Source organism: Lithobates pipiens, unplaced genomic scaffold (genome assembly GCF_037356315.1).
Source record: "Lithobates pipiens isolate NorthernLeopardFrog02 unplaced genomic scaffold, aLitPip1_a1.2 Scaffold_24, whole genome shotgun sequence".
In the NCBI taxonomy this organism is placed as follows: Eukaryota; Metazoa; Chordata; class Amphibia; order Anura; family Ranidae; genus Lithobates; species Lithobates pipiens.
The window spans coordinates 9412284-9426402 of NW_027507786.1; the positions used below are offsets into that span (position 1 = coordinate 9412284).

At 38.7% G+C, this 14119-nt stretch overlaps 1 protein-coding gene across 1 annotated transcript in view; it reads left to right on the forward strand.

Annotated features, from left to right (window-relative positions):
• Positions 1-14119, forward strand: part of PARVA (parvin alpha) — a 49027-nt gene that overhangs the window by 11506 nt on the left and 23402 nt on the right. The window contains exons 4-5 of the mRNA XM_077453590.1: positions 4945-5085; positions 7908-8023. Of these exons, the coding sequence (XP_077309716.1) occupies positions 4945-5085; positions 7908-8023 (257 nt within the window). The remainder of the gene's footprint in view (positions 1-4944; positions 5086-7907; positions 8024-14119) is intronic.

Sequence of the window (14119 nt, forward strand, 5' to 3'; positions counted from 1 at the left end):
TTTCACTTAAATTATCAATCTTAAAATTGGCATATGCTTTCCCTTAAATTTCACTCATCCTTTCACTTAAATGTCCAAACTTATATTTTGAATCTTCAAAGTTTTTAATCTTCAATTTTCAATCTTTCAATTTTCAATCTTCAAATTTTTAAATTTGACTTATCCTTTCACTTAAATTATCACTCTTAAGATTGGCATATCCTTTCACTTAAATTTGACTTATCTTTTCACTTAAATTTCCAAACTTGTATTTTCAATCTTCAAATTGTTAAAATTTTCAATCTTCAAATGTTTAAATTTGACTTATCCTTTCACTTAAATTATCAATCTTAAATTTTAAGTCTTCAAATTTTCAATCTTAAAATTGGCATATTATTTCACTTAGATTTTCAATCTTAAATTTTTAATCTTTCAATCTTCAATTTTTAATTTTCAACCTTCTTAAACCACTTAAATTTCCAAACTTATATTTTCAATCTTCAATTTTCAATCTTTTAATTTTCCATCTTCAAATTTTTAAACTTGACTTATCCTTTCACCTAAATTATCAATCTTAAATTTTCAGTCTTAAACTTTCAATCTTAAAATTGGCATATTATTTTACTTTAAATTTGACTTATCCTTTCACTTAAATTTCCAAACTTATATTTTCCATCTTCAAATTTTTACATTTGACTTATCCTTTCACTTAAATGATCAATCTTACATCTTCAAATTTTCAATCTTAAAATTGGCATATCTTTTCACTTAAAGGGGTTATAAAGTCAAATTTTATTTTTTTAAATAATAAACATGTTATACTTACCTCCACTGTGCAGCTCATTTTGCACAGAGTGGCCCCGAACCTGCTCTTCTCGGGTCCCTTGGTGGCTGTCTCGGCTTCCCTCACGTTCATGCGAGCTCCCTTGCATGGTGAGAAGCACTTGCGGGCGCGCTCCCGTGATAGAGCCGGCGGCTATAGCCGCTCACTTATAGCCGCTCACTTAAATATTTACTTATCCTTTCACTTAAATTCTCAAACTTCAAATTTTCAATCTCTAAAGTGGAGAAAATTTTTTAAAGTCAGCAGCTACAAAAAGTGTGAGGTCAGGACTCTGTGCAGTCCAGTCAAATTCCTCCACCCCAAACTCGCTCATCCGTGTCTTTATGGACCTTTCTTTGAGCACTGGTGCGCAATCCTGTTTGAACAGGAAGTAGCCATCCCTAAACTGTTCCCACAAAGTTGGGCGCATGAAATTGTCCAAAATGTCTTCGTATGCTGATGCCTTTTCAATCTTCAAATTGTTAAAATTTTCAATCTTCAAATGTTTAAATTTGACTTATCCTTTCACTTAAATTATCAATCTTAAATTTTAAGTCTTCAAATTTTCAATCTTAAAATTGGCATATTATTTCACTTAGATTTTCAATCTTAAATTTTTAATCTTTCAATCTTCAATTTTTAATTTTCAACCTTCTTAAACCACTTAAATTTCCAAACTTATATTTTCAATCTTCAATTTTCAATCTTTTAATTTTCCATCTTCAAATTTTTAAACTTGACTTATCCTTTCACCTAAATTATCAATCTTAAATTTTCAGTCTTAAACTTTCAATCTTAAAATTGGCATATTATTTTACTTTAAATTTGACTTATCCTTTCACTTAAATTTCCAAACTTATATTTTCCATCTTCAAATTTTTACATTTGACTTATCCTTTCACTTAAATGATCAATCTTACATCTTCAAATTTTCAATCTTAAAATTGGCATATCTTTTCACTTAAAGGGGTTATAAAGTCAAATTTTATTTTTTTAAATAATAAACATGTTATACTTACCTCCACTGTGCAGCTCATTTTGCACAGAGTGGCCCCGAACCTGCTCTTCTCGGGTCCCTTGGTGGCTGTCTCGGCTTCCCTCACGTTCATGCGAGCTCCCTTGCATGGTGAGAAGCACTTGCGGGCGCGCTCCCGTGATAGAGCCGGCGGCTATAGCCGCTCACTGTATCACTTGGCCCCGCCCCTAGCACGCCGCATCATTGGATGTGATTGACAGCAGCACGAGCCAATGGCTGTGCTGCTTTCAATCCATCCACTCTAGCCAATCAGCGGCCAGGCTGAGAGGCTGTCGGAGGTGAGCATGGGACTTTCGAGGGGTCAGGTAAGTAAAACGGGGGGACTGTCAGATGTTTTTTCACCTTAATGCATAGAATGCATTAAGGTGAAAAAATATTTACCTTTACAACCCCTTTAAATTTTCAATCTTTAATTTTTAATCTTTCAGTCTTCAATTTTTAATTTTCATCCTTCAAATGTTTCAATTTTCCTAATTCTTTCAATGAAATTTTCAGTCTTCAATTTTCAATCTTAAAACAGGTATACCCTTTCCCTTAAATATGACTTACCCTTTCACTTAAATTTTCAATCTCAAAATTGTTAAAATTTTCAAATATTCAATTTTTTAATCTTTCAAATTTCAATCTTTTCATTTTCAATCTTCACATTTAAATATTTACTTATCCTTTCACTTAAATTCTCAAACTTCAAATTTTCAATCTCTAAAGTGGAGAAAATTTTTTAAAGTCAGCAGCTACAAAAAGTGTGAGGTCAGGACTCTGTGCAGTCCAGTCAAATTCCTCCACCCCAAACTCGCTCATCCGTGTCTTTATGGACCTTTCTTTGAGCACTGGTGCGCAATCCTGTTTGAACAGGAAGTAGCCATCCCTAAACTGTTCCCACAAAGTTGGGCGCATGAAATTGTCCAAAATGTCTTCGTATGCTGATGCCTTAAGAGTTCCCTTCACTGGAACTAAGGGTCCAAGCCCTACTCCTGAAAAACAACCCCGCACCATAATCCCCCCCCCCCCCTCCATCAAATGATTTCGACCAGTGCACAAATCAAGGTCCATAAAGACATGGATGAGCGCGTTTGGGGTGGAGGAACTTGTCTGGCCTGCACAGAGTCCTGACCTCAACCCAATAGAATGCCTTTGGGTTCAATTAAAGTGGAGACTGCAAGCCAGGCCTTATCCAAAATCAGTGCCTGACCTCACAAATGTGCTTCTGGAAGAGTGGTCAAACATTCCCATAGACACACTCCTAAACCTTGTGGACAGCCTTCCCAGAAGAATTGAATCTGTTATAACTGCAAAGGGTGGGCCAACTCAATATTGAACTATACGGACTAAGACTGGAATGTCATTAAAGATCATGTTCGTATAAAGGCATGTGGCCCAACACTTTTGGTAATATAGTGTATTTTACTGCTTTTCTTATCATTAATACATTCCATACAAATTAATTGACACCACAAAATTAAACTTGGTTGTATATTCTCTAAAAGGGGTAGTACTGAGAGGTGGGTAGGGTGTAGAACCAAGGGACAGTGCTTGGAGGTGGGTAGGGGGTGGAGCCAAGGGACGGTGCTCAGAGGTGGGTAGGGGGTGGAACCAAGGGGACAGTGCTTGGAGATGGGTAGGGGGTAGAACCAAGGGACAGTGCTTGGAGGTGGGTAGAGGGTGGAACCAAGAGACCAAGGGACAGTGCTCAGAGATGGGTAGGGGGTGGAACCAAGGGGACAGTGCTTGGAGATGGGTAGGGGGTAGAACCAAGGGACAGTGCTTGGAGGTGGGTAGAGGGTGGAACCAAGAGACCAAGGGACAGTGCTCAGAGATGGGTAGGGGGTGGAACCAAGGGACAGTGCTCGGAGGTGGGTAGGGGGTGGAACCAAGAGACAGGGCTTGGAAGTGGGTAGGGCGTGGAACCAAGGGACAGTGCTCGGAGGTGGGTAAGGGGTGGAACCAAGGGACAGTGCTTGGAGGCGGGTAGGGGGTGGAACCAAGGGACAGTGCTTGGAGGTGGGTAGGGAGTGGAACAAGGGACAGTGCTTGGAGGTGGGTAGGGGGTGGAACCAAGGTACAGTGCTTGGAGGTGCGTACGGGGTGGAACCAAGGTACATTGCTTGGAGGTGGGTAGGGGGTGGAACCAAGGGACAGTGCTTGGAGGTGGGTAAGGGGTGGAACCAAGGGACAGTGCTCAGAGATGGATAGGGGTTGGAACCGAGGGGACAGTGCTCAGAGGTGGGTAGGGAGTGGAACCAAGGGACAGTGCTTGGAGGTGAGTAGGGGGTGGTGGAACCAAGGGACAGTGCATGAAGGTGGGTAGAGGGTGGAACCAAGGGGACAGTGCTTGAAGATGGGTAGGGGGTGGAACCAAGGGACAGTGCTTGGAGGTGGGTAGGGGTGGAACCAAAGGACAGTGCTTGGAGGTGGGTAGGGGGTGGAACCAATGGACAGTGCTTGGAGGTGAGTAGGAGGTGGTGGAACCAAGGGACAGTGCTTGGAGGTGAGTAGGGGGTGGTGGAACCAAGGGACAGTGCATGAAGGTGGGTAGAGGGTGGAACCAAGGGGACAGTGCTTGAAGATGGGTAGGGGGTGGAACCAAGGGACAGTGCTTGGAGGTGGGTAGGGGTGGAACCAAAGGACAGTGCTTGGAGGTGGGTAGGGGGTGGAACCAATGGACAGTGCTTGGAGGTGAGTAGGAGGTGGTGGAACCAAGGGACAGTGCTTGGAGGTGAGTAGGGGGTGGTGGAACCAAGGGACAGTGCATGAAGGTGGGTAGAGAGTGGAACCAAGGGGACAGTGCTTGAAGATGGGTAGGGGGTGGAACCAAGGGACAGTGCTTGGAGGTGGGTAGGGGTGGAACCAAAGAACAGTGCTTGGAGTTGGGTAGGGGGTGGAACCAAGGGACAGTGCTTGGAGGTGAGTAGGGGGTGGTGGAACCAAGGGACAGTGCTCAGAGATGGGTAGGGGGTAGAGACAAAGGGTGGCTGGGAAGTGGGGGTGTACCTGCACCTATTCTCTGAGGAAAAAAAAGCCCTGGTTACATGTATTGGAAAAAGAGGACTGGATCACAATCAGAAATGAACTTCTAACATAGAGATCCTCTTGTTGTTTTATACAGAGAAGCTGGAAGGGGAGAAGCTGAACGTAGCGGAAGTGACACAGTCTGAAATTGCTCAAAAGCAGAAACTGCAGACTGTGCTGGAGAAGATCAATGAAACCTTGAAGCTACCGCCAAGGAACATCAAGTGGAACGTGGACTGTGAGTCTTGCCTTCTATTTATCCCAATCCTAATTATTTGACCTTTTAGCCCAGTCTTTCTCAACCTTTATTACAAAAATAACACATTTTTCACATCTCCGGGAAACTCCTATTAATATTCACTATATTAACAGCTGACGATACATAAACAGGAACAGTCAATTGAGACAAAAAAAACAAAACAAAACTGATGTCATCAACATAATAATTCTATTCTTATCTATTCTTCTTTTTCTATTCTATTCTTACCATCATCTTATTTCACTTTTCTTACCTTACTGTATTTATTGCAATATGTTTCTTTTTTTAATTCAAATTTATTTTCAAATCTATTTGAAAATAACGAATATACAAAACTAATTTCCGTAAACAAATCAGATCTATTGTTGTAATTCATTTTCTAATTCATTTTCTAATTCAGATCATTTGTTATTTTGTTACCTTATTTTGTTTCGTTATAATTTTTATTTCACATTTGAATTTCGGAAAGTGGCTATATTTGTTCTATTCAATTTTTTTCTATTTTTTTTTATTATTTTCTATTCTATTCTTTTATTTTCTATTTTAATATATTCTATTCTTTTCAATAAGATTTTTTTCTATCGTTTTATTTACTATTCTCTTCTATTTTTTTATTATATTATTTTCTATTCTGTTCTTTTATATTCTGTTTTTTCTGTTCAATTCTTTTCTATTCTATTCTATCATTTTCTGCACCATTCATTTTTTTCTACTGTTTTATTCTTTATATTCTATTATGGGTTTTTTTTAATTCTTTTTCTTTCAATCTTATTTCACTTTGATACCTTACTGTATTTATTGCAATATGTTTTCATTTTGAATTCCAATTCATTAATTTCATTTCAAATTAATTTGGATAATTTATTATTTTGTTACATTATTTCGTTTTAGTTCTAACTTATTCTGGATTCATTAAAATTCTTACTATTGTAATTTAGGAATTTCGGATTAGACATGTTCAGTTTGTTTCATTCCAGATTGAAATTCGGACAAATTGTTCATTATTGCAATAGTAACAAATTTGAACAAATCCAAAATAACAAAACAAATTATTCAACAAAATTTGAAATTAAAATTGTTTTCGAATCGAAATTTGAATATTTTTATAATTCAAATTTGAATTGTTTTTGAATCAATTTCGCATTTACAAAAGTAATAAAATAGAACAGAAAGTGAAGGAAAAGAATAGAAAATAATAGCATAGAGAAGAATAGAATAGAAAATAAAAGAATAGAAAAAATAGAAGAGAAAATAAAGGGATAGAATAGAAAATAAAATAATATAAAAAAATAGACGAGAACATAAAGGGATAAAATAGAAAATATAAGAATATAGTAAAAAAAACAGCAGGATAGAATAGAAAATAAAGGAATAGAAGAAAAATTAGAATAGAATAAAATAGAATTTATTCTATTTGAAATTGGAATTTCAGAAGATGGCTATATTCTAATTCAAATACAACAGGAAAGAATAGAATAGAAAAAAAGAATAGCATATGATAAAATAGACCCTAATCTTCTTCCAAAATCCGAATTTTGAATAGAATAATTAAAAATTTGAATAGAAAAGAATATAATTAGAACAATAGAATAGAAAATAATAACATAGAATAGAAAATAAAAGAATAGAAAAAAATAGAAGAGAAAATAAAGGGATAGAATAGAAAATAATAGAGTAAAAAAAGAACAGAATAGAATAAAAAATAGCATAGAATAAAATAGAGTATAATCATCTTCTGAAATTCCAATTTCAAATAGAATAAATTCAAATTCAAATACAACAGAAAAGAATAGAATAGAAAAAAGAATAGAATAGAATAAAATAAACCTTCTTCCAAAATTCGAATTTTCGAATAGAATAATTTAAAATTTGAATAGAATAGAAAATAATAGAATTATAAAAACAATAGAATAGAAAGAATATTACCAAATATCCCAAATTCCAAATAGAATATATTCGAATTTCAAGAGAACACATTTGAATTTGAATAGAAAAGTAAAGAATATAACAGAAAAATAACAATAGAATAGTTACATTAGTTAGGTTGAAAAAAGACACAAGTCCATCTAGTTCAATAGAACGGAATAGAAAGAATATATCCAGCTTCTAAAATTAGAATTTCAAATAGAATAAATTTGATTTAAAATGAAATTCAAATCCATTTGTAGTTTCCGAATTCGATCGAATTGAGTTCACTTCGTCCGAATTTGGAAAATTTGAAGCGATTCGATTTCGAACAAACAAAATGAATTCCTAAAACGAATTAAAACGAATGTAACAAAACAAACTTATGTAAATACCGAATTGTAAGAAAACAATTTTTTTCATCCTGCACATGTCTAAGTCGGATACATTCGAATCTCCAATTAATGAAAATTCCGTCTGGATTTCAATGCATTGACATGGGCTTATATAGGGTGATAGAAGAGCTGGATGAAATATTTACTTATTCTGTAGAACGGGGGTAGGCAATCTGGGGCCTTCCAGCTGTTGCAGAACTACAAGTCCCATCATGCCTCTGGGAGAAATTGTAACTGTCAGCCTTGCAATGCCTCATGGGAAATGTAGTTCCACAACAGCTGGAGAGCCCCCAGTTGCCTACCCCAGCTGTAGAGAATACTTCTCTGGGCTTCCTCCTTTTCTCATCCACTGACTTTGAACAAGAACACAGCCAGTGAAGTCCTGATCTGCCAGGTCAGTACTTGAAAAGCCAACACCTACCTACTCCCCCATCCCTCCCCCCACCCCCACCCTACCTATTTCTTTATTATTTTTCTATTAAAGTCATTTGTATTTTTCAGCTGTTCATGCCAAGTCCGTGGTGGCCATTCTTCACCTGCTGGTCGCGTTGTCTCAGTACTTCCGGGCTCCGATTCGACTTCCGGATCACGTCTCCATACAAGTAGTCGTTGTACAGGTATGAAAACCTCCCAAGCTGGCCGAGACATGACATGGTGCGGAAAGATCTTGTTAATTAAACTGAATGTAAAGCCCAAACTTTTTTTTTTTTTTTCATTTGGGTAAAATAGGGAAAGATTTAATGGCTGTTTGTGTCCCCCAAATATGATGGCCATTGGCACCGAAACAGAAATCCAACATTTTACAGCGAAAATCTTCTAATGGGGGCGCTTGTTCCGGTGGTGACTGTCTAAGATGGTAATTTTTGTCCCTTTGGAGAGATTTCCTCTGACTTCCTGTTGCGTCTCCAACACAGGAAGTGAATGGAAATCTGGCAGGGGTTAATAAATGGAAGTCCAAAATAAGTCCAAAATAATTAGAACCCTCCTTCCCCCCGACATTGGGGGAAAATATTAGAATTTACAAATTTTTAGAATTTCCAGATTTTCTAATTTACGAATTTCCGGATTTACGAATTTTCAAATTGATGTATTTTCAAATTTACAAATTTCTGGATTTACCAATTTCAAATTTACTCATTTCAAATTTATGAATTTTCAAATTTACCAATTTTCGAATTTACGAATTTTCGAATTTACAGACTTTCGAATTTACAGAGTTATGAATTTTTGAATTGACGTATTTTCTAATTTCAAATTTTCTAATTTCAAATTTACAAATTTTCGAACTTACGAATTTTCTAATTTCCGGACTATCGAATTTCAAATTTTCTAATTTCAAATTTACAAATTTTTGAACTTACGAATTTTCACATTTCTGGACTTTCAAATTTACGAATTTTTAAATTTTTCGAATTTCCGGATTTCCTTATTTTCGTATTTACAAATGTGGATATTTCCAAATTTACTAATTTGTCAAAATTCTTTAAAAAACAAATTCGGAGATAAACATGTCTACACAAGATATAATGGTCGTTATCTGTGGGGGAATCTAATAGAGGGTAATACCTAAACCCATGGTCTTGCCGCAGCTGGCGCTCTGGTCTTTCAACCCCAGAATTTGGGCAGGGCACTCCAGTGTCATCAGAACCCATGTAAGGCCAGTAATGGCGGGTAGTCATGCATTGTATAGGATGATGATGTTGGCAGCAGGGGTTGGGGTTGGGACACGACTGGAGAAGATGGGCATCTTTGAGTACTGGTTGTCACTATTGAAACCAACGTAGAGAAAGCCGGCAGGACCCAGGGATAAAGTAACCAATTCTTCATATTCGACCCACCAAGATGAAACCAGCATTATATGTGGCATATGCTGGGGAGGGGTACATTTTCATATTTTTTTGGGGACAGCCAGAAGTTCCAGTTTTAATGTGTACTGCATAAACACAAATGCTCATATTGCCTTGTTGTGCCGGTTTATTTGCGCAGCAGTTAAAGAAAAGCTAAATTCTCCGCAGTTGACCATAAAATCTGCTATAATGCGCATGTATATACAGCATACTTGAACTTTATTTATTTCAGGGACTTATATAGCACTGTCAATTTACGCAGTGCTTTACACATGTATATTATACATTCACATCAGCCCTGCCCTCGAGGAGCTTACAATCTAAGGTTCCTAACTCACATACATTCACTATATCACCAAAAGTATTGGGACACGTCCTTTACACGCACATGAACTTTAATGGCCTCCCAGTCTTAGTCCGTAGGGTTCAATATTGAGTTGGCCCACCCTTTGCAGCTATAACAGCTTCAACTCTTCTGGGAAGGCCGTCCACAAGGTTTAGGAGTGCGTCTATGGGAATGTTTGACCATTCTTCCAGAAGCACATTTGTGAGGTCAGGCACTTATGTTGGACGAGAAGGCCCGGCTTGCAGTCTCCGCTCTAATTCATCCCAAAGGTGTTCTATCGGGTTGAGGTCAGTCAAGTTCCTCCACCCCAAACTCGCTCATCCATGTCTTTATGGACCTTGCTTTGTGCACTGGTCTAAGGCCGCGTACACACGGGCGGACTGTCTGACGGACTTGGTCCGCTGAAACACGTTTCCGCTCGTGTGTGGGCTTCAGCTGACTTTTTCAGCAGGCAGTCTGGCGGACTAAGTCTTTCGGAATTTCCGTAATATTGTCCGTCCAACTTTGGTTTCAGCGGACAGTCCGCTCGTGAGTAGGCTAGTTCGACGAACTAAGTATGGCGCATGCTCAGAAAGGATTTACACGGCAGGTTGCATTGCAGTGTATTGGACGTCGTATTTCTAGTCCCGTCGTACGCGCTGTACACGTCATCGCGCAAGCTTTCGGCGGACTGTCTGTTCATCGTGTGTGGTCAAGTCCGTTCATTCGAAAGTAGGACGGACTGTCTGTCGGATTGTCTGACGGACTTAGTTGGACGGACAATCCTCTCGTGTGTACGTGGCCTAAGTCATTTGGTGGAGGGGGGGGATTATGGTTTGGGGTTGGCCCCTTAGTTCCAGTGAAGGGAACTCCTTAAGGCGTCAGCATACCAAGACATTTCATGCTCCCAACTTTGTGGGAACAGTTTGGGGATGGTCCCTTCCATCTTCCATCTGACTGTTGTTTTTTACGGTTTTACTAACACATGTCAAATTTGGGAAATGCTGCTTAGGCATTTCAATTTGTCTTACCCCTACCCGTGAAGGGATCAAAGAGAACATCTTACAATGAATGTGGATAACAGTAACAATGTTTTCCTAAATATATTATTAGTGAAACCCAAAGGCTTTGTAGAGTGTAACTCTTCATTGCTCTGACCCTCCACTGTGCAGACCCATCTTCCCGACACCTGGATGCATTTTGCGGAGCTCTTATAGTCTTCTTAGTTGTTTAAAGATAGGTGAGAAGCACCGTGTATGAATAGATCTGTGACAGTTTTAATCATGACGGGTCCTTAGAGTGGATGCTCTCAAATCAGTGTAGATTGTGGAGGTAGGCGAGGAGCACCATGCGTAAATAGATCTGCGACAGCTTAAGTCATGGAGGGTCCTCAGATTGGGTCCTCTTAAGCAAGCACAGATTGTAGAGGAATATGAGAAGCACCATGCTTGAGTAGGTATGTGACAGCTTGAATCATGGAGTGCTTAGTCTGGCTCCCTTAAAGCAAGTGTAGATTGTGGGTGTAGGTGAAGAGCAGAGAACCTTGTGTATATAGGTATGTCACCGCATGAATTATAGAGGGTTCTCCTCACGGGTCCCTTCAATCAAGGGTAGATTGTGAAGGTAAGTGAGGATCACCATGCATGAGTTGGTACAGTGCCTTGAAAAAGTATTCTTACTCCTTGAAATTGTCCACATTTTGTCATGTTACAACCAAAAACGTTAATTTGTTTTATTGGGATTGTATGTGATAGACCAACACAAAGTGGCACATAATTGTAAAGTGGAAGGAAAATGATAAATGGTTTTCAATTTTTTTTAGAAATAAATATGTGAAAAGTTTGACGTGCTTTTATATTCAGCCCTTTTATTCTGATACCCCTAACTAACATCTAGTGCAGTCATTCTCAACCAGGGTTCCGTAGAACCCTAAGGTTCCTCCAGAGGTTGTAGGGGTTCCTTCGGCATTGGGCAATTTCTGACTCTCAGATAAGTTCCCACTGACACCATTGATCTTTTTAGCTATCTGTAAGGAGGTAATTCTTCCCAATGACCACAAGTGTAAGGACCATTCTTCCCACTGACCATCACACTAATGTATCATGAGTTGTAAATTTCAAATTTTTAGCAGGGGTTGCTCAAGACCGGAGAACTATTTCAAGGGTTCCTCTGTGTTGAACAGGTTGAGAAAGGCTGATCTAGTGGAACCAATTGCCTTCAGAAGTCACCTAACTAGTGGTCCACCTGTGTGTAATTTAATCGCAGTATAAATACAGTTGTTTTGTGAAGTTTGTTAGAGAACTTTAGTAATCAAACAGTATCACGAAGGCCAATGAACACACCAGACAGGTCAGGGATAAAGTTGTGGAGAAGTTTTTAAGCAGGGTTAGGTTTATAAAAAAATATCCCAAGCTTTGAACATCTCACGGAGGGCTTTTCAATCCATCAGCCGAAAATGGAAAGAGTGTGGCAACACTGCAAACCTACCAAGACATGGCCGTCCACCTAAACTGACAGGCCGGGCAAGGAGAGCATTCATCAGAGAAGCAGCCAAGAGGCCCATGGTAGTTCTGGAGGAGCTGCAGAGATCCACAGCTCAGGTGGGAGAATCTGTCCACAGGACAACTATTAGTCGTGTACACCACAAATCTGGTCTTTATGGAAGAGTGGCAAGAAAAAAGCTATTGTTGAAAGAAAGCCATAAGAAGTTCCTGTTTACAGTTTGTGAGAAGCCATGTGGGGGACACAGCAAACATGTGGAAGAAGGTGATCTGGTCAGATGAGACCAAAATTTAACTTTTTGGCCTAAAAGCAAAACGCAATGTGTGATGGAAAACGAACACTGCACATCACCCTGAACACCCCATCCCCACTGTGAAACATGGTGGTGGTAGTATCATGTTGTGGGGATGTTTTCCTTCAGCAAAGACAGGGAATCCGGTCAGAGTTGCTGGGAAGATGGATGGAGCTAAATACAGGACAATCTTAGAAGAAAACCCGTTAGAGTCTGCAAAAGACTTGAGACCGGGGCGGAGGTTCACTTTCCAGCAGTAAAACGACCCTAAACATACAGCCAGAGCTACAATTTCAATGGTTTAGATCAAAGCATCGTCATGTGTTAGAATGGCCCAATCAAAGTCCAGACCTAAAATCCAATTGAGAATCTGTGGCAAGACTTGAAAATTGCTGTTCACAGACGCTCTCCATCCAATCTGACAGAGCTTGAGATATTTTGCAATGAAGAATGGGCAAAAATGTTCCTCTCTAGATGTCCAAAGCTGGTAGAGACATCCCCAAAAAGACTTGCAGCTGTAATTGCAGCGAAAGGCGGTTCTACAATGTATTTACTCGGGGGGGGGGGGGCGCCATACAAATGTACCCCCCACACTTTTCACATATTTATTTATAAGAAATGTTGAGAACCATTTATTATTTTGCTTCCACCTCACAATTATGTGCCACTTTGTGTTGGTCTATTACATAAAATTCCAATAAAATAAATTTATGTTTTTGGTTGTAACGTGACGAAATGTGGAAAATTTCAAGGGGTGTGAATACTTTCTCAAGGCACTGTACAAGAGCTGAGAAGATGGTCCAGCAAGGAAACGGTCAGGTTGGATCGTATTTCCACCACAAAGACTTTGGGCAGTACTGGGCTTCAACCCAATTCATCTCCGGTGCCGATATTGACCCTATGATAAGATATGCTGCCACTCATTTCTTTGTGTTTTTTTGTGCTGTATTTTCCAAAGTGTTTTTTTGACTCATTTCCAATCCTGCTCTCAGTACTTCAGTCCCCTTTACTGTTGAGTACAAAAAGGGATTTTAAACAGAAAATGTAGAAGATTTCTTAAAAATGCATGAAAATTATGGGGTTTTTTTTCTCTTTCACCTTGGGCGAGATTCAATTTGTGTCCCTTTTTTTTTTTTAACACAAGACATCTATGTCTGACGTGCGCAATTAATGAGTGCTACACTTGTTGCCAACCTCCCAACCTGATTATCCCCATTTGTAGGACTATATTGAGATGTGCACTAGCTCGCTTGACACTTAATAAATAGCCAGCACGTGGGTAATGGTCTGCAGAGCACACTGCAATTAGCCTGTCAGATTTGATTTACTACAAAGTGTATCTGATTTTAGGTTGAAACGGGAGCACGTAATGACTGTTGTGTGATGTATGTTAATTTTAAGCATTTAAGGACAGCCACATACAAAAGTATTTGTTTTTCCCTTACAGTATCTTCAAGAGCTGAGTTTTCTATTAACAATAAATGAATAAAAAATTTAATTTATTTTTCTTTTGTTGGAATTAACAAAAAATAAAAAATCAAGCTGTTCAGCAAAACCCGGGGAAATCAAGCACTGCCTTCTTAAAATGGAAGCTGTTTATATATCATCCTTGGCACATATTTACTATTAGCAACATTAGGATTCCTCTACTGTAACCTTTCTCAACCTTTTCAACACAGAGGAACCCTTGAAATAACTTTCTGGTGTCCAGAAGCCTCTGCTAAAAATGACTATATCTACAACATGA